At 51.3% G+C, this 18,734-nt stretch overlaps 1 protein-coding gene across 2 annotated transcripts in view; it reads right to left on the bottom strand.

Moving 5' to 3' along the window:
- Window positions 1-235: 235 nt before the first annotated feature.
- Window positions 236-18,734, bottom strand: part of KCNIP3 (potassium voltage-gated channel interacting protein 3) — a 95,714-nt gene continuing 77,215 nt past the window's right edge. The window contains exons 3-9 of one of the 2 annotated variants that reach the window (XM_027554554.1): window positions 13,882-14,006; window positions 13,375-13,444; window positions 13,041-13,111; window positions 4,380-4,487; window positions 3,588-3,692; window positions 2,895-2,957; window positions 236-2,329 (exon numbers count right to left, since the gene is read on the bottom strand). In XM_027554554.1, the coding sequence (XP_027410355.1) occupies window positions 2,282-2,329; window positions 2,895-2,957; window positions 3,588-3,692; window positions 4,380-4,487; window positions 13,041-13,111; window positions 13,375-13,444; window positions 13,882-14,006 (590 nt within the window). In that variant the 3' untranslated portion in view covers window positions 236-2,281. The remainder of the gene's footprint in view (window positions 2,330-2,894; window positions 2,958-3,587; window positions 3,693-4,379; window positions 4,488-13,040; window positions 13,112-13,374; window positions 13,445-13,881; window positions 14,007-18,734) is intronic. The other variant, XM_027554555.1, reaches the window with a different exon arrangement.

Raw genomic sequence — 18,734 nt, 5'->3', positions numbered from 1 at the left:
AGGAGTTACGCTGCCCCACGGCTCTGTATATAGGCTGGAGGGCTGGAGCATCTCACAGAGGCATCCGAACCATGGGCCTTTCTTCCTGACTCTGCTTTCAGTGACCGTACGCTGGGATCTTGGACAATTCAGGGAATGTTAAACATTTACCAGCTCATCTCTGGGCAGCAGCCTTGGCTAACAGCAGCAGGGATGGGAGAGGCTGGACGAAGAGTCAGGATAAAGCCACCAAGAATCGCTCTCCTTTGTCAGGTTTATTTTATTAAAATATACAGGACTGAATACTGGTGGGCGCTGAGAACAGGCACCACTCTCCTCGGCCGCGCCAAAGGGAGACACTTCTGCCATGCAGACATGCGGCCAGCCCGCGTCCCAGCATGGGAGGCAGACCCCTCCGGGGGCATGTGCAGCCCAAGGCCAAGGTGGGGAGGGCAGAGCATGGTGGCCCTCTGCTTTGGCCTCAGGCCCTCAGAAGCAAAGCCTCGCCAGCAGGGAGGGCTGGGCTGAGGGCCGGGAGTGGGGGCTGAGAGAAGATCCCTGAGCCAGGGAACGCTGATGCCCTCCTCCCTGGGGACGGGGAGGGGCCCCAGTCAGACTGAAGGTGGGTTGTCAGTGCAACTCCAAGGGGGTCGCCCATGTGTGGCGCCCAGGGGTCCCCGTGGCTGAGCCAGCCCATCTCCACGGCCTCGGCCGCCCGGTCCCCGCTCATCTTCAGGCCAGGTCCGGGCAGAGACCGGGGGCGGCAGCCGATGGAATGTATGACCGGGAATGTTCTGGGACTGCCGTGCTGCCTGAGGCTGCGCCCCTCCCGGGCGGCCTGGGCCAGAGGGAGCAGCCCCGCTCCCGCTCCCGCCGGCTTCTGGTGACCTGCCCCTCGGCCCCGCGCCCCTTAGCGGCGCTGGGCTCCGGCCGACGTCTGCCTCTGTCCTCAGGGCAGTACCCGGCCAAGCAGAATCCCTGGGGTTTGTGCTTTTGAATGTTGGTGAGCTGGGCTGGGCTCGGAGAGTTGGGGGTGGGGTGGGGGGGGGCCTCAAGCCACCCCCCACACACACACACTGCTCAGAGGCACAGAACTGACTCCCCACAGAACCCCGGGGGCCTCCTGATGCGGGCTGGTGGGGCCCAAGCCTCAGCCCACCTGGAGGGCCTTGCCTTGGAAAGCAGACAGTCTCTGGCTCTCCTCATGGGCTGCAGCCTGAGCTTCTGGGGGCACTTGTGCTTTGCGCATGGGGTTGGGTGAGCCTGTGTGTGGAGGGGCGGCCACATGGCTCCAGGACCCTAACCACGAAGAGGGGAGCTCATCCAAGCTGGGGGCGGGGAGGCAAGGGAGATGGGGGCCAACAGGAGAGAGAAGCCCCTTCCCAGGCCTGCTTGGCCCCCCTGGGCTCCCTGGCTGCTAGGCCCTGAGCCCTGGGACCTCTTCTCAGGACCCCTGAATGACGACCTGGGTGGCTGAGGGCTGTGGGCAGCTCCTCCTGTTGTGCCCTCACTGAGCCAGCTGGAGCAAGGGAGGCGGCCTTGGCAGAGAGGTCCCGTCAGATTCCCACCAAGAACCCAGTCCCCAGACTGGAAGCCCCCTTACTGGGTGGGGAACAGTGCCCGCTGGTGTGTCCCCACTGGGGCTCACACAAGCTCAGTGGACGGTGGGTGTCCTGACACCAGGGAAGCGTTTTCAGGAGCAGCAGGCTCTAAGTGCCACCTCTTTCCTGGTCCGAATTCCCTTGACCCTGCGCTGCCCCTCTGGGGTCCTGAGCTGAGGGCCATTCTGGAAGGGTCGTCGGTGGGCAGGGAGTGGCTGGGGGACAAGCAGGTCAGCACAGCCCCCGGGGCCTGACATGTGAGTGTAGTGGGAAAGAAGGGTGGCAGAAGGAAGGGGCGGGCAAGTGGGCTCACAGGGCTGGGGCCTTAGCTTTGCAGGCTGGACCCTCATCTGTGGATGACCCAGCAGCCAGCGGCCTGAAGATGCCTCTCTTTCAGCTGTCCACCCAAGAGGCCTGGGAATGGGGTGCTGGGAGCTGTGTGGCACGTGTTCCCTGGACTCAGCTCCCAGCCAGACCCAGCCCCTCTCTCATCTCTGTCCCCCCACCTGCCAGCCCAGATGAAGGGTGTGTGTGTGGAGGGGGGTGTTTGTGTGTGTGTGTGGAGCAAACTATTCACTTTGTGCAAATATATTAGAAAAAAGTTTCTCATGGAGGTTGCTCCCGGCAGGACTGAGGTTTCTTTGGGGGCAGAGGTGGTGACAGCCACTCAGGGATCCCCCCACCTTCCCCATGCACAAGTCCTAGATGACGTTCTCGAACAGCTGCATGGAGCTCATGATGTTCTCGTCCTGCGTGGAGAGAGAGGACCAGAGGCCTGGTCAGCCCTGGGCGGCGCCCATCTCCAGCCTCACCGTGCTCAAAGTCTCATTAGGGACCTGTGACCCTCCGAGGTCTCTGCCCATCTCATTGGATGAAGGAGGAGCCGGTGATGTAGAGCCTGTGTCCAGCTCCAGGGTCTGATGGCCAGTCCGTCTGGGAGCTGTTAACCCACTGATAGACAACCACCACCCACCCAGATGCAGCCAGGGCAGCTGAGGGGAGGGAGGCGGGTGGAGGCCCAGCGTCCTGTCCCCTGAAAGCGCTCTGCAGAGGACGGTTAGCCACAATGCCAGGGGGGCACTCCAGGCTCCTTCCCACTGCCTGACCCGGTCCTCAGGGCCCCGTGTCTGTCCCCTCTGACGGGGGCCACTGAGGGGGCTGCGGGACGTGGCCTGGCTAGGCTGTGGGCTGGCAGGAGCGGGCAGGGCAGGAGTGAGCACTGGTGAAACAGTGCAAGTGGACGTCGGAAGTCTGCGCTGAGGAGGGGACTGGCTGGGCTGGGACGCAGGGGTTCCGAGCCTAGATGCTGCCTACCTTCTGACAGGTCTCCAGGAACTCGTCGATGGTCACCACCCCATCCTGATTCCGGTCCATTTTCTGCAACTCAAGCCATGCCCTCAGTGAGGCTGTGTCCCGCTGGGGCTGCCCCCTGCCCTAGGCCTGAGGAATGGCGCTGGGCGGGCGTGTGCCCTCCACCCCAACCCGTCCCCTTGGCCCCCTCCCTGGGATGCAGGCCACACAAAGTGCCCTTTCAAGCCGCCTCCACCACACCACCAACCACTCTGGTATCTCCCCAGCCCGCCCCCAACCTCAGCCACCTCCCGGCAGGCACCCCCATGCTCACGGACCCCCCTCATCTCCCTGACAGACAGCTGGGAAGGTGGAGTGGCTGAGGGCCCTCAGGAGCGGGAGATGGAGCCTCGGTCCCCCTAGGCCCCACGGACACAGAGCAGTGACCTCAACACCCTCCCCTCGGAGAGAAGCCCCTGGTGGAGATGGGGTGGCAGGGGGTGGGAGAAGCTCTGGCCGGGGGGTGTCGGCTGACTCAGAATCCATGAGCCCGTCTGCTCTGAGATGAGGTTCAGCAGATGGGGGGCAAAGGGATGGTTTTAATTCTTTCAGCCAGCCAGATGAGGAAGGGAAGTTGCACCTCCCATGGGAGCAGCGGGCCCCGAGAGCAGAAGCCCCTTCCTTCCTCTTCTGGCGGCCTCTTCCCCGCGCACTCACCTGGAAGAACCTCTCCACGTGCTCCAGGGGCGCGTCCTCTCGCAGAATCGGGTAGGTATGGCGGCCCATCATGTCATAGATGGACTTCATGATGGCCAGCATCTCCTACGGGGGGAGTGAGGGGAGGGCGGAGGGGCTGGCATGAACCTGGCTGCCAGGTGGGTGAGCGGGCGAGGCTGTACGGGCCAAAGAGAGATAGGCTCAGCCCCATCCAGTCCACCCAGCGCAAGCTTCTGACTCTCCAGGGCATCTGGAGATAGGTTTTTATGTGCAAACTCTAGAATTTGTTCCAGCCAAACACTCTTTTTTGTATATGAAATATTCCTTTTTTTGGTATATGAACTATTTCTTACACACCAGAAAGAGTGTTTGGGCCAAACAAAACTGGACTGTGGGCCCGTTGACACCCTACCTTAAGGGACCACACTGCCCTCCCTTGATTGCTGGGAACCAAGGCCAGCTCTCCCACCCCTGCCTCCAGCTTTTCCACTTGGGTCTCCCACATGACCTCGCAGTCAGAAACAGTGATCGGGGACCTTGTTGACGGGGATGGAGATGTGTGGTGAGGGGCACACAAGCTCCATGCTCTGCACACCCAGGTGTCCAGGCCGAGAGCCTGGCAGAGGAGTTCCTGGCCACTGTCCCCTCCGAGGGCGGGCTGGGTGCTCTGTCTTTGGACAGGGAGGGGAAACGGGAAATGAGGGCAGCGAGAGAGAGGAGGAAAGAGGTTGGGGGTGTGGAGCAGCGGAGCGGGCAGCCAGGCTACGCTCAGCTCCCCAGGCAGCCCCGTACCTCTTTGGTGATGTAGCCATCCTTGTTAATGTCGTAGAGGTTAAAGGCCCACTTGAGTTTCTCATGGACTGTTCCTCGCAGCAGGATGGAGAGACCAACCACAAAGTCCTGTGGGGAAAGGGCGGGGGTGACAGCCGAGGCCCCAGATTCTATTTCCAGTTTGCTGTGAGGCTTCCACTAAAGTGCCCATCTGTATAGGTGAGGCGCCTCCATCACAGACCGGGTGGACGGTGCCCCTCAGGTGAATACAATGTGAGTGTGAGTGTGAGTGTGTGTGTGTGCTTGCGCGCATGCATGTGTGTGGTGGGGATGGCATGGTGGCTGGTGTTGATCATCTCAAAGAAAAGACATTCAAATGTATGACTTTTTTTTTTTTTTTGAGAAGCTTTGAGATCTCAGTTCCCTGACCAGGTATGAAGCTCAGGCCCGCAGCGCTGAAGGCGTGCGGTTCTAACCACGGGGGCACCAGGGAATTCGACCCATCTGATGCATTGCCGCTGACAGAGAAGGCCTGAGGGCGCTCCTTTCGTGAAGCGGGCGCACTAGTCACGTTACCAAGTGTCTGCGTGCCAAAGTGCTTAAAAAGCTACACCTTAAAGACTAAACCAACAGCTCCGGGGCCCCGCTGCACCTGTGCACAGTCACGTCTGAGATGGGACAGGTTATTACTAGCGTGACAAGACATGAACGTTCAAATGGCTTTTGTGTGAAAACTTCAACTGTTTTGTTGGAGCATTTGGTGGAAAGCAATTCTTTCCTGTCACTTCCAGAAGGTTCGAAGTTAACGCCCTTCCTGCCCCACGGGGTCTCCCAGGCTGCTCTGAAAGAAGGGAGCTGAGAGGGGCTGTCCTGAAGGTGGGAAGTGGGGGACGGTGGACTGTGAAGGGACAGGCCCTGCTCCAAGGGGCTTGGTCCCCACTCAAATTCTAATGTTTATTTTTGGCTGCACCACATGCCTTGTGGGATCTTAATTTCCCCAACCAGGGGTCAGATCCGGGCCCTAGCAGTGGAAGTGTCAAGCCCTAACCACTGGACCAATAGGACCTCATTCAAATTTTTTATTTTCTGGATGAGAGGAAGCCTGTATCATGAGAAAGAAAGACTAAGGAAAACTGAGAAAAGCAGTTTTGAAGAAACAAAAATTATTCCAGGACCAAAAAAAAAAATTCACAGAAACCATTAGATTCAGGGATTAGAAATCTGGCATCCTTACAATAAGAATGGCTTCCCTGGTGGCTCAGTGGGAAAGAATCCACCTGCAACACAAGAGATGTGGGTTTGATCCCTGTGTCGGGAAGACCCCCTGTAGGATGAAATGGCAACCCACTCCAGTAGAGGAGCCTGGTGGGCTACAATCCATGGGGTCTCAAAAGAGTTGGACATGACTTAGGGACTAAATAACAAGAACAACAATAAGAATAGGGTGCTATTAAAAAGGAATACTTGATGTCAACTACAAATTGGCACTTGCCATCCATCTCTCCAAGGATTAAATCATGTGCTGCCGCAGCTGCTGATTTTCAACACCCGCTGAAAAGAGTTCAGGGTGGAGAGCAGGAATGAGGCACTCTGTGCTCTGGGAAAAACTGGTGGGACAGGTCTTCAGACAGTTAGGTGTATTTTCAGGAGCCAGTTTTATGAGTCTGACTCTTGTATCTCCTTATTTCTAGAAAAGCACTAAAATCCTTCATGGTGACTGCTCCTTGTGACTAGCAGAAATTGAAAGTGTTAATCACTCAGTCGTGTCCGATTCTTTGCAGCCCCAAGGACTGTAGCCTGCCAGGCTCCTCTGTCCATGGGATTTCCCAGGCAAGAATACTGGAGTGGGTAGCCATTCCCTTCTCCAGGGATATTTCAAAGCCAGGGATAGAACCTGGGTCTCCTGCATTGCAGGCAGATTCTTTACCATCTGAGCCACCAGGGAAGCCCGTGACTATCAGAAACCTTCTGCAAAAAATATGTGCTTGATTTCGTGTACTCCCCCTTCACCAAAATCACATATATGCTGACCCACATCAGAAACATCAACAACCTCAGATGTGTGGATTATACCACTCTAATGGCAGAAAGTGAAGAGAAACTAAAGAGCCTCTTGATGAGGGTGAAGCAGGAGAGTGAAAGAGCCAGCTTAAGACTGAATAATTTTTAAAAATTAAGATCATGGCATCCGGCCCCATTACCGCATGGCAAATAGAGGGGGAAAAGGTGGACATAGTGACAGATTTCCTCTTTTGGGCTCCAAAATCACCGTGGACGGTGACTGCAGCCATGAAATCAGAAGACGATTGTTTCTTGGCAGGAAAATGATGACAAACATAGTGTGCTGAAAAGCAGAGACATTACCCTGCCGATAAAGGTCAGTATAGTCAAGGCTATGCTGGAGAAGGCAGTGGCACCCCACTCCAGTATTCTTGCCTGGAAAATCCCATGGATGGAAGAGCCTGGTAGGCTACAGTCCATGGGGTCGCAAAGAGTAGGACACGACTGAGTGACTTCACTTTCACTTTCAGTCAAGGCTATGGTCTTCCCAGTGGTCACGTACAGTTGTGAGAGCTAGACCGTAAAGAAAGCAGAATGCCAAAGAACCAATGCTTTTGAACTGTGGTGCTGGAGAAGACTCCTGAAAGTCCTTTGGACAGCAAGGACATCAAACCAGTCAATCTTAAGGGAGATCAACCCTGAATGTTCACTGGAAGGACTGATGCTGAAACTCCAGTGTTTTAGTCATCCGATTGGAACAGACAACTCTTTGGAAAAGTCCCTGACGCAGGAAAAGATCGAGGGCAGAAGGAGAAGAGGGTGTCAGAGGATGAGACGGCTGGACAGCATCACTGATGCAGTAAACACGAACTTGGGCAAATTCTGGGAGATGGTGAGGGACAGGGAGGCTTGGTGTGCTGCAGGCCATGGGGTCATGAAGAGTGAGACACTGGGCGACTGAGCACCACCACCACCACCTCTTACCTCTTTGGAGCAGCTTTTCAGAGTTATCTCAAGTGCTGCTTCCTTGGCTATAGTCCTCATTTTTGTCCCCAAATGAAACTTAACTCACAACTCTCAGGTTGTAGTTTTGTTGTTGTTTTTTTTTTTTTTTTATGAGAAGCTCATGACTCAGTGTCTGCCAATGCAGATGTGTGTTCGAGCCCTGGGTTGGGAAGATACCCAGGTGAAGGAAATGGCAACCCACTCCAGTATTCTTGCCTGGAGAATTCCATGGACAGGGAAGCCTGGAAGGCTATAGTCCATGGGGTTGCCAAGAGTCGGATATGACTTGGCGATTTAACAACTCAGGTTGTGTGTTTATTTATTTTTTTTTCAAGTCCGCACTGGGAACAAGAAAGAGCTATTGGGAATTAAAAATGAGAAAAGAAAATGACAGACTCAGAAGAAGGGTTAGAAAAGCACGTGGAATCTTCCATAAAGCAGCCTGAAAAGGCCAAACTGGAAAAGAGAAGAGAAAAGCAGATAACGAGCAGTCCACTCCAGAGGGACTGAAACTCGACCAGCAGGAGTTCCAGGAAGAGGCTGAGGAAATGGAGGGGGCGTGCCCACGAGGGGATGAAGGGGAAGGCTGTGATTGTCTAGGTCCTGCCAAGGACCTAACAATGAGGGCAAAAAGCCCGAGGTGTGGCTGGGCCATCACAAGCCATTTCAGAAAACGGGTGCAGTGACAGGATCCTATGAGCTTCCAGAGAGAAGAACAAAACCAAACCGAAACTACAACAATCACCAAATCAGGTCCTGTCCACAGGACCAGGAATCAGTAGGAAACAGCTTCTGCCGGAGCTCCGGTTCCACACAACAGGTCAAAAAGAGTGAGAACGGAGTGACTCCCCTGGTGTTCCAGAGGTTAAGTCTCCGCCCTGCAATGCTGGGGCCACAGACTCGATCCATGGTCAGGGGACTAGGATCCTAGATGTTGCAGAGCAACTAAGCCCGCATGCCACAGCTGAGATGGGCCAAATAAAATTTAAAAACAAACAGAAAGACGGAGGACAGAACAAAGGTACTCGCAGGTGTCTAAGGCTCAGAAATGACCTCCCAGGCAGCCTTTTGCAGGAAATTCCTGGAAGATACGCTTTTGAAAGGAGCTTCCCTGGTGGCTCAGCGGTAAAGAATGTGCCTGCAATCCAGGAGACGAGGGTTTGATCAGGAAAATCCCCTGGAGGAAGGTATGGCAACTCACTCCAGTATTCTGGCCTGGGAAATCCCACGGACGGAGGAGCCTGGTGGGCTACAGTCCATGGGGTCACAGTCGTGCTTCAGACACGACCAAAGCAAATGAGCACAGCACCTCCCATGCTTTTGCAGAAAAAGTAAAGCAAGGAAGAAGATGAAGGAGTCCAGAACCAGGAGACCCAATCCAGGAGAGAGGAGAACAGGTCCACAGAGGACAATCAGCACCACGATGATGGAGCTGGTCAGAGGCTAGGGAGATGTTCATTGAGACAACAGGAAAAGAGTCAAGGGTGAATTACTGGTAAGGTCACAGTTCACTTCAGTTCAGTCGCTCAATCGTGTCCGAATCTCTGCGACCCCATGGACACCAGGCTTCCCTGTCCATCACCAATTCCCGGAACTTGCTCAAACTCACATCCATCCAGTCGGTGATGCCAGACGCCAGCCAAATGACTATTAACTGTAGGCAAAAGAAAAATCTGTGCAGGCAAGGGAAACGTAATCACAGTTCACTGACAGGCTCAGCTGGGGAACAAATTCCCGTCAGGAGAAAACCAAGAGAAAGCCAGGGGATGGGCAAGGTGTGTGTGAGTGCGCGGGAGACCCAACTCCTCACTCGTGCAGAGCCAAGGGACGGCGTCTCAACTGGGCACTTGAGAAGCAGCAATAAAAGGATACCATCAGGCAGCAAGGAGACAAACAGGGAGAGTCAGCCCAAACAAAGGAGGCGTGTCTGCGGGTGGCAATGCTGTTTTTCAAAGCACACCCTGTAAGTCTACTGGAGCCTGAAAGTCTCGTGTGTATGGTGAAGAAAATGAACGGTGTTGTATTTCTTTCACTTTTTTGAGATTTAGATATATATATATTTAAGTAACATATACATACTTTGATATTGTTTTGGTCCACTGAGTATACATATTTTAACAAAAGATAAGAAATCTGGGCTTCCTTGGTAGCTCGGTGGTGAAGAATCCATCTGCCACGGCGGGAGACGCGGGTTCAACCCCTGGTCCAGGAAGACCCCACAGGCCAATGAGCAGCTAAACCCGTGCCCTACAACTACTGAGGCTGTGCTCTAGAGCCCAGGAACCGCAACTCCTGAGCCTGCGCTCTAGAGCCCAGGAACCGCAACTCCTTAGCCTGCGCTCTAGAGCCCAGGAACCGCAACTCCTGAGCCTGCGCTCTAGAGCCCAGGAACCGCAACTACTGAGCCTGCGCTAGAGCCCAGGAACCGCAACTACTGAGCCTGTGCACTAGAGCCCAGGAACCGCAACTCCTGAGCCTGCGCTCTAGAGCCCAGGAACCACAACTACTGAGCCTGCGCTAGAGCCCAGGAACCGCAACTACTGAGCCTGCGCTAGAGCCCAGGAACCGCAACTCCTGAGCCCGCGCACTAGAGCCCAGGAACCGCAACTCCTGAGCCTGCGCTCTAGAGCCCAGGAACCGCAACTCCTGAGCCCGCGCTCTAGAGCCCAGGAACCGCAACTCCTGAGCCTGCGCTCTAGAGCCCAGGAACCGCAACTACTGAGCCTGCGCTGGAGCCCAGGAACCACAACTCCTGAGCCTGCGCTCTAGAGCCCAGGAACCGCAACTCCTGAGCCTGCGCTCTAGAGCCCAGGAACCACAACTACTGAGCCTGCGCTAGAGCCCAGGAACCACAACTACTGAGCCTGCGCTAGAGCCCAGGAACCACAACTCCTGAGCCTGCGCTCTAGAGCCCAGGAACCGCAACTCCTGAGCCTGCGCTAGAGCCCAGGAACCACAACTACCGAGCCTGCGCTCTAGAGCCCAGGAACCGCAACTACTGAGCCCATTTGCAACCACTACTGAAGCCCAGGAGCCTAGAGCCCGTCCTCTGAAACAAGTGAAGCCTCTGCGATAAGATACCTACGGACTGCAGTTACAGAGTATCCCCTGCTTGCCACAGCTAGAGAAAAGTCTGCACAGCAGTGAAGACCCAGCACAGCCAAAAAAATCCATATAATCCCATTAAGCACACATATGATTGAGGCATACTTACTACATCAAAAGTTGGTGTTTATAAGTTACAAGTATTTAGTACTTTCCAGAGTGTTCTTTTAATTAAAAAAATATTGTAAAACCATTTCAAACATCAGTTCATTTTCCCAGTGCAAAAGAAGTCAAATCTGTTGTTCAGTCTCTAAGTCATGTTCGACTCTTTTCAATCCCAAGAGCTGCAACACGCCAGGCTTTCCCATCCTTCACCACCTCCTGGATATTGCTCAAACCCATGTCCATTGAGTTGGTGATGCCATCCAACCATCTCATCCTCTGTCGCCCCCTTCTCCTCGTGCCCTCAATTTTTCTCAGCATCAGGGTCTTTTCCAATGAGTCAGCTCTTTGCATCAGGTGGCCAAAGGATTGGAGCTTCAGCTTCAGCATCAGTCCTTCCAATGAATATTTGGGGTTGATTTCCTTTAGGATTGACTGGTTTGATCTCCTTGCAGTCCAAGGGACTCTCAAGAGTCTTCTCCAGCACCACAGTTCCAAAGCATCAATTCCTCAGCGCTCAGTCTTCTTTATGGTCCAACTCTCACATCTGCACATGACTACCGGAAAAACCATAGCTTTGACTATACAGACCTTTGTCCACAAAGTGATGTCTCTGCTTTTTGAGATGCTGTCTAGGTTTGCCATAGCTACCATATCAATAAATTCTAGTTAACATGTGTCTTATCTCAAGAATATACAAAAGGATTTGAATCGTTGTAAATATTAATTAGCAGATCTGACTTTCTGGTTTGTTTTGTTTTAAAATATTCATATATTTATTTTTATTTTTGGCTGCATTGGGTCTTAGTTGCCCCACAGCAAGTGAGATCTTAGTTTCTTGACCAGGGATCGAACCCACGTCTCCTGCACTGGAAGCTGGATTCTTAACCACTGGACAACCAAGGAAGCCCCCTGACTTTTGGTTTTAAGGGCACGTTGAGAGGTTTGGTCTGAGGCAGCGAGGTGGGCTGAATGTCCCCCCACCCCACCCCCTCCAGATTCTTCCTGACCACAGGGGTCCCCACTGTGGTGCACCCAAAATTAGGCCCTGCCCAGTGGAAGGTCCCTGAGAGGTAGACTCCAAAAAGGCTTCCTAGAGCAGAGCTCTGATATCAAGATCCTGCAGGTGAACAAGGAAGACGGTCCTCAAGGTAAACAAACTTCCCTGGAAGGAACCTGAGAAATTGATTTCATGCCAGAGATGCACAACCTTCTGAGACGGTGCCTAGCAGAAGGGGATCAGCACCCGCACCCCCAACAAAGATCCACCATCGACCACGTCCAAGGGACCACAGTGAGAGCAGGGACCACAGGAGCTTGACAGAGGCCTTCCTGACAGCCGGTACTGTGCCAGGGCCTCGCTAAGTGGTCTGGTCATCCGACTCCTGAACAAGAGACACCCTCATCAAAGCCCTGCTTGGGTGGGCCACACAGCTGCTTCTGGCACTTCACTCCCAGGAGCCTCAGGTGCCTCTCACAGGACACGCAAGAACCTGGTCATGGTGGAGGCTGGGGTGGGACCAGGGAGAAGAGTGAATGCTCCCTATTGACTCCTTTGGGCCGACTATAATTTTACCCTGTGCAGGCAGAACTGAAAACAGAAAAGCCGAAAACACTGTGAGCTCACAGGCACACTACAGGCGTGGTCCAGGGAGGGTGGGGCCCCTGTGGGCACAGAGCTGGCGATGCCCTTGGGCCGCCCCGCCCGGGCCTGATGTCAGTGAGCCGGGCTGGATGCAAGCATAAAGGGAAGCTGAGCGGAATCTCGGGTTATTACCCCGGCCGGTCCAGGGGCTTTCTCTCTCACTTTCCGGTCAGCTGCCCTTGGCCTTGGAAGCCGAGCTGGGTGGTTATTGATTAAGCCTGGCTCTCAGCAAGGTTTTCCTCTCCAAAGAGGTTTCAGCTTTTTGCCTGCAGCTATTTTTAGGGGCTTGGGCTCCGCGGTTGGGGCCTCTCTCAACTGATGCCGTGTGGCCGGGTGTCAGTGGGGCCCACGTGCTGCCTGCTCAGAGCCCAGGCAGGGCCCTCCTGGGGGCAGGCGGCTGCTTTCCCAGTGGTGGGGAGCACGAGGCTGGCTCACACTGTGGCTGGGACAACCCCCAAGCCTGTTCAGGCAGGGATGCTCTGCCTGTTTGGGGGCAAAGGGATAAATTCTGGGCACAGACCTCTAGTTAACCTTGCTCCCTTTTTCAAATACAAATTTCCATTGGATCATTACCACCTCGGTGCACCTTGGCTTGGCAGGGCTGGAAGGAAAGGCTGGGAATAGGATGGCCAGACAGCAAACTCGAATTACCCTGACTTCAGTCAGGCCCAGGGCCAGCCCCACAAGTCCATGTGTTCCCTGGGTGACACGCTGGGCTGCTGACACCAGGGTCACGTCTGAGCCTCTGGATGGCCCCGAGGGGGTGGTACCGCGTCTGGGAGATGCAGGAGCCAGGCATGCGGGAGCGGTTGACAGGGACCTACCTCAAAGCGGATGGCCCCATTCCCATCGGCGTCGAAGGCGTTGAAGAGGAAGTGTGCGTAGGTGGTGGCATCTAGGGAGACCGAGGGCAAGGCTGGGGTGTCCAGGCCGCCCGGCCGCCCAGGTCCCAACCCCACGCTGCTCCACTGGGCATTCCCACCGCGTCCCGGGCTGGAGTCCGCCCTTCCTACTGGGTGGAGGCAGCACCAGGCAAGGAATGGTGGGGAGGATGTGGGGGGGCTGAGGGTCCTCTCCCTATAAAAGGGAAGCCCACACTCTGGAGGGCGGCCACAGGGAAGTGGGGACTTCGGGAGGAATCGTGGACCTTGGACTCACCTCCCTGAGGGAAGAACTGTGAGTAAATGAGTTTGAACGTGTCTTCGTCCACCAGGCCTGTGGGGCACTCCTGCAGGAGGAAGGGACTCCTCTCAGTGACCCCAGCCACCCTGCCCTGCACCCCGACTCCAGGGGGCCTGGCCTCTCTCTTCCCTCTGGCCACTGCCTGCTGCGCAAGGCACTGCTGGGCTCCCCCAGCCCCAGGCAGGGGAAAGCCCAGTGGAGTGGGCATCATGGGAGGGGCAGGCGGGAGGGGTGGCAGGACCCTCATGCTAGGTTGGTCTGTCCCCATGGTCCTCCACTGCACCAGTGCTGAGACACTCATAAGGGAAGGGCCCTGGCCCTCCCCCCAGGCAGCTGTCCCACAGAACATGAGCCCCATAAAGACCGTGGGGTATGCACTGTGCTACGGGGAATTTCCAGAAGTTGTGCCAGCACCCTGGAGCCAGCAAAGGGGAGCCGGGGGGTCAGGGCCAAGCCTGGGGGTGGGGGATGTGGGGCACTCACGTTCTTGAAGCCCCTGTAGAGGCTCTGCAGCTCCTTCTTGGTGAACTTGGTCTGTGCCTGCAGCTGGTCAAGCCCCTCTGGCTGGTGGCGCACTGCGGACAGCTCCAGCTCACTGTCGCTGCTGTCTGGGGGGACACAGACCCAGGAGGTGGGACATGTGGCCCTGGCCCCTCTTTCCAGTGTGGGTGCCCGGCTCTGGGTGGAAGTAAGGAGTGGGGAGACTCTCCTTGTGTGACTACCAGGTACGGTGCCCAGGCTGTGCACTGCACAAATGGACCGGTTGCCGCTCAACAGCACACTCAGGTGTGCCTCCTGGTCTCTCTGCTGCCCTGCTCCTCACACACAATGGGCCCTCCCTGCTGGGCTCACCTGGAGCATGCCCACCCTCTCAGCCATATGGTGGGATGGGGGTGGGAGGTGGGAGTGAGTCTTGTACTGGAAACGCACTAAACAAGGGGAGGTGGAAAGGAAACAGAGACAAGTTACAGGGCACCTTGACCTTTAAGACCCAATTCCTGGACCACTTCCTCCATGCAGCCCTCCCAGATTTCCCCCAGGAATGGGAAGGGCACCCCTCTTGGCTCATCACACTGCTGCTTGGCTGCATTTCGTGTATGGGCTTAATTCACATTTGAGTAGAAAGTAAAATTTCAAGTTCTCTGTCTGTAGGGTAGGGACCAGATCTTTTATTTAATCACAACACATCAAAATGGACAGCAGGGTCACACAGACACGAATTAGAAAGAAGAAACCCAAACTATCTCTATTTACAGATGACATAATTATCCATGTAGATAGTTTCAAAGAACATACAAAAAAATCCTCTAATAAATGAGCTTAGCAAGGTCACAGGATACCAAGTCAATACAAAAATCAATCACAGTTCTATAGAAGACCTATATGCAGCAACAGAGACCCAGTGTAGCCAAAAACAAATAAATATATAATTTCAAAAAATGGTCCATATTAAAAAAAATCAGTTACATTTCTATTGATCAACAATGTACCATTGGAAACCAAAATTCTAAAAAACTTGCTATATTAATTACAATCACCCATCTCATAAATGAAGTAGGGAAAATAGATTAAAATATTAAAAAATACAAATAATGAAATATAAAATGATAATAAACAATAAAAATATAAAATGTAAAAATAAATAGGTAAAACAATCTAACAAAACATGCACATAATCTGTATATTGAAAACTACAATATGCGGATAAAAGAAATCACAGAAGATTTAAATAGGTAATGAGACACACTGTGCCCATGGATTGAAAGGCTCAGCATAATAAAGACGTCAATTATCTTCAAAATGATTTACAGATTTAACATAATTCCAGTAAAAATCCCAGGACAATTTTTTTTTTGTAGATATAGATACACTGATTCTAAAACTTATGTGGAAAAGCAAAACAAATAGATTAGATAAAAGAAAAAAGTGGTAGAAATCAGTCCATCTGATTTCAAGACCTTATACAACTATAATCAAGAATGTGTGGTGTTGGAGAAAAGACAGACACAGATCAGTGGAGCAAAACAGAGAACCCAGAAACACATCCACATAAATATGACTGAGAGGATTTTCCACAAATGTGCAAAAGCAATTCAGTGGGAAAAGTTTAATTTTTTTCAACAAATGGTGCTAGAAAAATTGGACATCCATGTACTCAAAAAATGAACTTTGACCTAAATCTTATTTCTTATACAAAAATTAACTCAAAATGGAGCACAGATTTAAAAGTCAGATGTAAAACTATAAAACTTTTAGAAAAAAATAGGAGAAAGTCTTTATGGCCTGGATTTAGGCAAAGAGTTCTTAGGCATGGCACCAACAGAATGACTTAGAAAACACTGAAAACCTGTACTTAAGAAAAGTTTTGCTCTGTAAGAGACATTGTTAAATAGAAAGGGAAACTACAGATCTGCACATTGAACTTCTAACAAAGGATGTTCAGAATATATAAAGAACTCTCAAAATTTATCAGTAAGAAAAAGTACAACTCAAATTAATATTAATAAATGGGTAAAAAAAAAACACCTGATCAAACACTTCACCATAGAGGATATACAGATGGCAAATAAGCATGAGAAAGATGTTTAACACTGTATTTAATTAAATAAATACAAATTAGAGCCACGATGAAACACCACTGCACGCCAGTACGAATCATGTGCTAAGTCGCTTCAGTCGTGTGACTACAGCCCACCAGGCTCCTCTGTCCATGGGATTCCCCAGCCAAGAATACTGGAGTGGTTGCCTTGCCCTCCTCCAGGGGATCTTCCCAACCCAGGGACTGAGCCCGTGTCTCTTATGTCTCCTGCACTGGCAGGCGGGTTCTTTCACTGAAAATACAGAAAACAAAACTCCCCTGACCCTACTTTCCTCTCAAGCTGTTGCTCTTTTCTCTCCTTTAACTCACCGTCTTCACTTCCTCTCCTCTTGGTCTCCCTTGATCCTATTCCTCTGGGGCCTGTGCCCCACCACTCCAAGCAGACTGCTTTTCTTAGATCACCAGTGATCTCCATATCGCTAATCCAGGGATCAGCACAGTCATCTTGACTCCTCAGTCATACAAGGACAACACGAGAATGAAAAGCATAGTGACTACACGGATGAACTTTGAGGATATTACGCTAAGCGAAGACGTCTAGAAAGACGAATACTGTACGATCTCAGTTATATGTGGAACCTAGAAAAGCCACACTCACAGGAACTGAGAGTAGGCTGGTGGTTGCCAGGAAACAGAGGGTAGGGGGTGGTGAGATGTTGGTCAAAGGGTACCAGCTTCCAAGTATAAGACGAATACGTTCTGGGGGATCTAAGCTACAGTATGGTGACTACAGGCAGCAATACTGTACCGTACCCTTGAAAGTTGCTAAGGGGTAGATCTTTTAAAATTATTTTTTAAATTAAGTAATTAATTAACTATTGGCGGCACTGAGACTTAGTTTTGGTGTGGGCTTCAGTAGTTGCAATGCATAGACTCAGTTGTTCCGAAAGGCATGTGGGATCTTAGTTCCCTGACCAGGGATCAAACCTGTGTCCCCTGCATTGCAAGGTGGATTCGTAACCACTGGGGAGCAGATCTCCAATGTTCTCACCACCACCACAATAACAAAAAAATGAGGTGACGGATGCATCAGTTATCTTTATTGTAGGTGATCTTTATATAAGCTTACACAATGTTAGGTATTGCTGCTGCTGCTGCTAAGTCGCTTCAGTCGTGTCCGACTCTGTGCAACCCCAGAGACGGCAGCCCACCCGTCCATGGGGTTCTCCAGGCAAGAACACTGGAGTGGGTTGCCATTTCCTTCTCCAATGCATGAAAGTGAAAAGTGAAAGTGAAGTCGCTCAGTCGTATCCGACTCTTAGCGACCCCATGGACTGCAGCCTACCAGGCTCCTCCGTCCATGTGATTTTCCAGGCAGGAGTACTGGAATGGGGTGCCATTGCCTTCTCCTGTTAGTTGTTAATTATAGCTTAATACAGCTGGAAAAACAAACAAATGAACAAAAAGAAAATTATGTGCCCATTTCACTTTTGAACATAGATGCAAAATCTTAAAGCACGTTAGGTAACTTAATCTAACTGAATTAAAAAAAAAAATACACCAGGATCAAAAAGGTTTTATCTGTAAGAGTGTAAGGAGAGAAAATCATATGAAAATCCTAATACAGAAAAAGCATTTGATAAACATCCACCTCTATTTATAATTAAAATAAACAAGCAAAAACTCTTAGCAAACTAGGAACTTTATAAGGGAACTTTGTAAACTTGATGTGGCTTATATTTGTAAAACAAATATTTCTTTACAGAAAATATTAGGTTTAATGGCAAAGGGTCACAAACATTCTCTTTAAGATTTGGGACAAGCCAAGGCTGGCCACAGTTACCACTAATTGATGTCTGGCCAATACTCTTAAGGAAATTTTGAAAAAGGAAACAAACAAACAAACAAAAAAACCCCAGACAGTGTAAGAGTTGGGAAGTATAAGATAAAATTAACACTGTTTATAGATGACACGGTCCCTACACGGACCAAAGGCATCAATATACATGAGAGTTCAGTATATGCTGCCAGACGTGAGATTAATTCATGAAAATCAATAGCAATTTTCTACACCAGCAATAACCATCTAGAAAATACAATAAAAATAACATTCATAATAGAAATAAAAACTAAAACATATCTAAGTATTAACCAAAACTCAAAGAACCTCTATAAAGAAAGATAATCTGAATAAACAAGACATTCCATCTTAGATATGATTATAATAACATTATAAAGATGTTATTTCTCCTGCGATAAATTATAAATTCAACACCATCTCAATAAAAAACCCAGTTGGATTTTTGAGGACTTTGATAAATTTGCTCTGAAATGTATAATAAAGAATTTAAAAATCCATAAGCCTGGTGGGCTGCCGTCTATGGGGTCGCACAGAGTCGGACACGACTGAAGCGACTTAGCACCAGCAGCAAGAATCTAGAAAGGAAGAGTAAAGAGGGAGTTTTCCCTATTATATACTAAAGCATTTATAATCACTGTAATACAAATTGTCTACAAGAATAGACAGACACACTAAAAACAGACCAGAGAGCTCAGAAAGAGGCTGAGGTGTAGCGGGGCCTTCCCAGAAGCTTTGGGGAAAGGCCAGTTGTTTAGTATAATAGACGGTGTCAGGAAAACTGACTCATCATATAAAGAAAATAAATCATAAAGAAAATAAATACCATGTGCAAAAGCGAGCTCCAGATTAACTAAAGATAACACGTGAACAGTGAGCTCTACAGTTCAAATAAAGTGTAGGGCTTTCCTGGTGACCCAGTGGTTAAGAATCTGCCTG

This window comes from Bos indicus x Bos taurus, chromosome 11 (assembly GCF_003369695.1).
Source record: "Bos indicus x Bos taurus breed Angus x Brahman F1 hybrid chromosome 11, Bos_hybrid_MaternalHap_v2.0, whole genome shotgun sequence".
In the NCBI taxonomy this organism is placed as follows: domain Eukaryota; kingdom Metazoa; phylum Chordata; class Mammalia; order Artiodactyla; family Bovidae; genus Bos; species Bos indicus x Bos taurus.
This window is presented reverse-complemented; position numbering and strand designations above follow the sequence as displayed.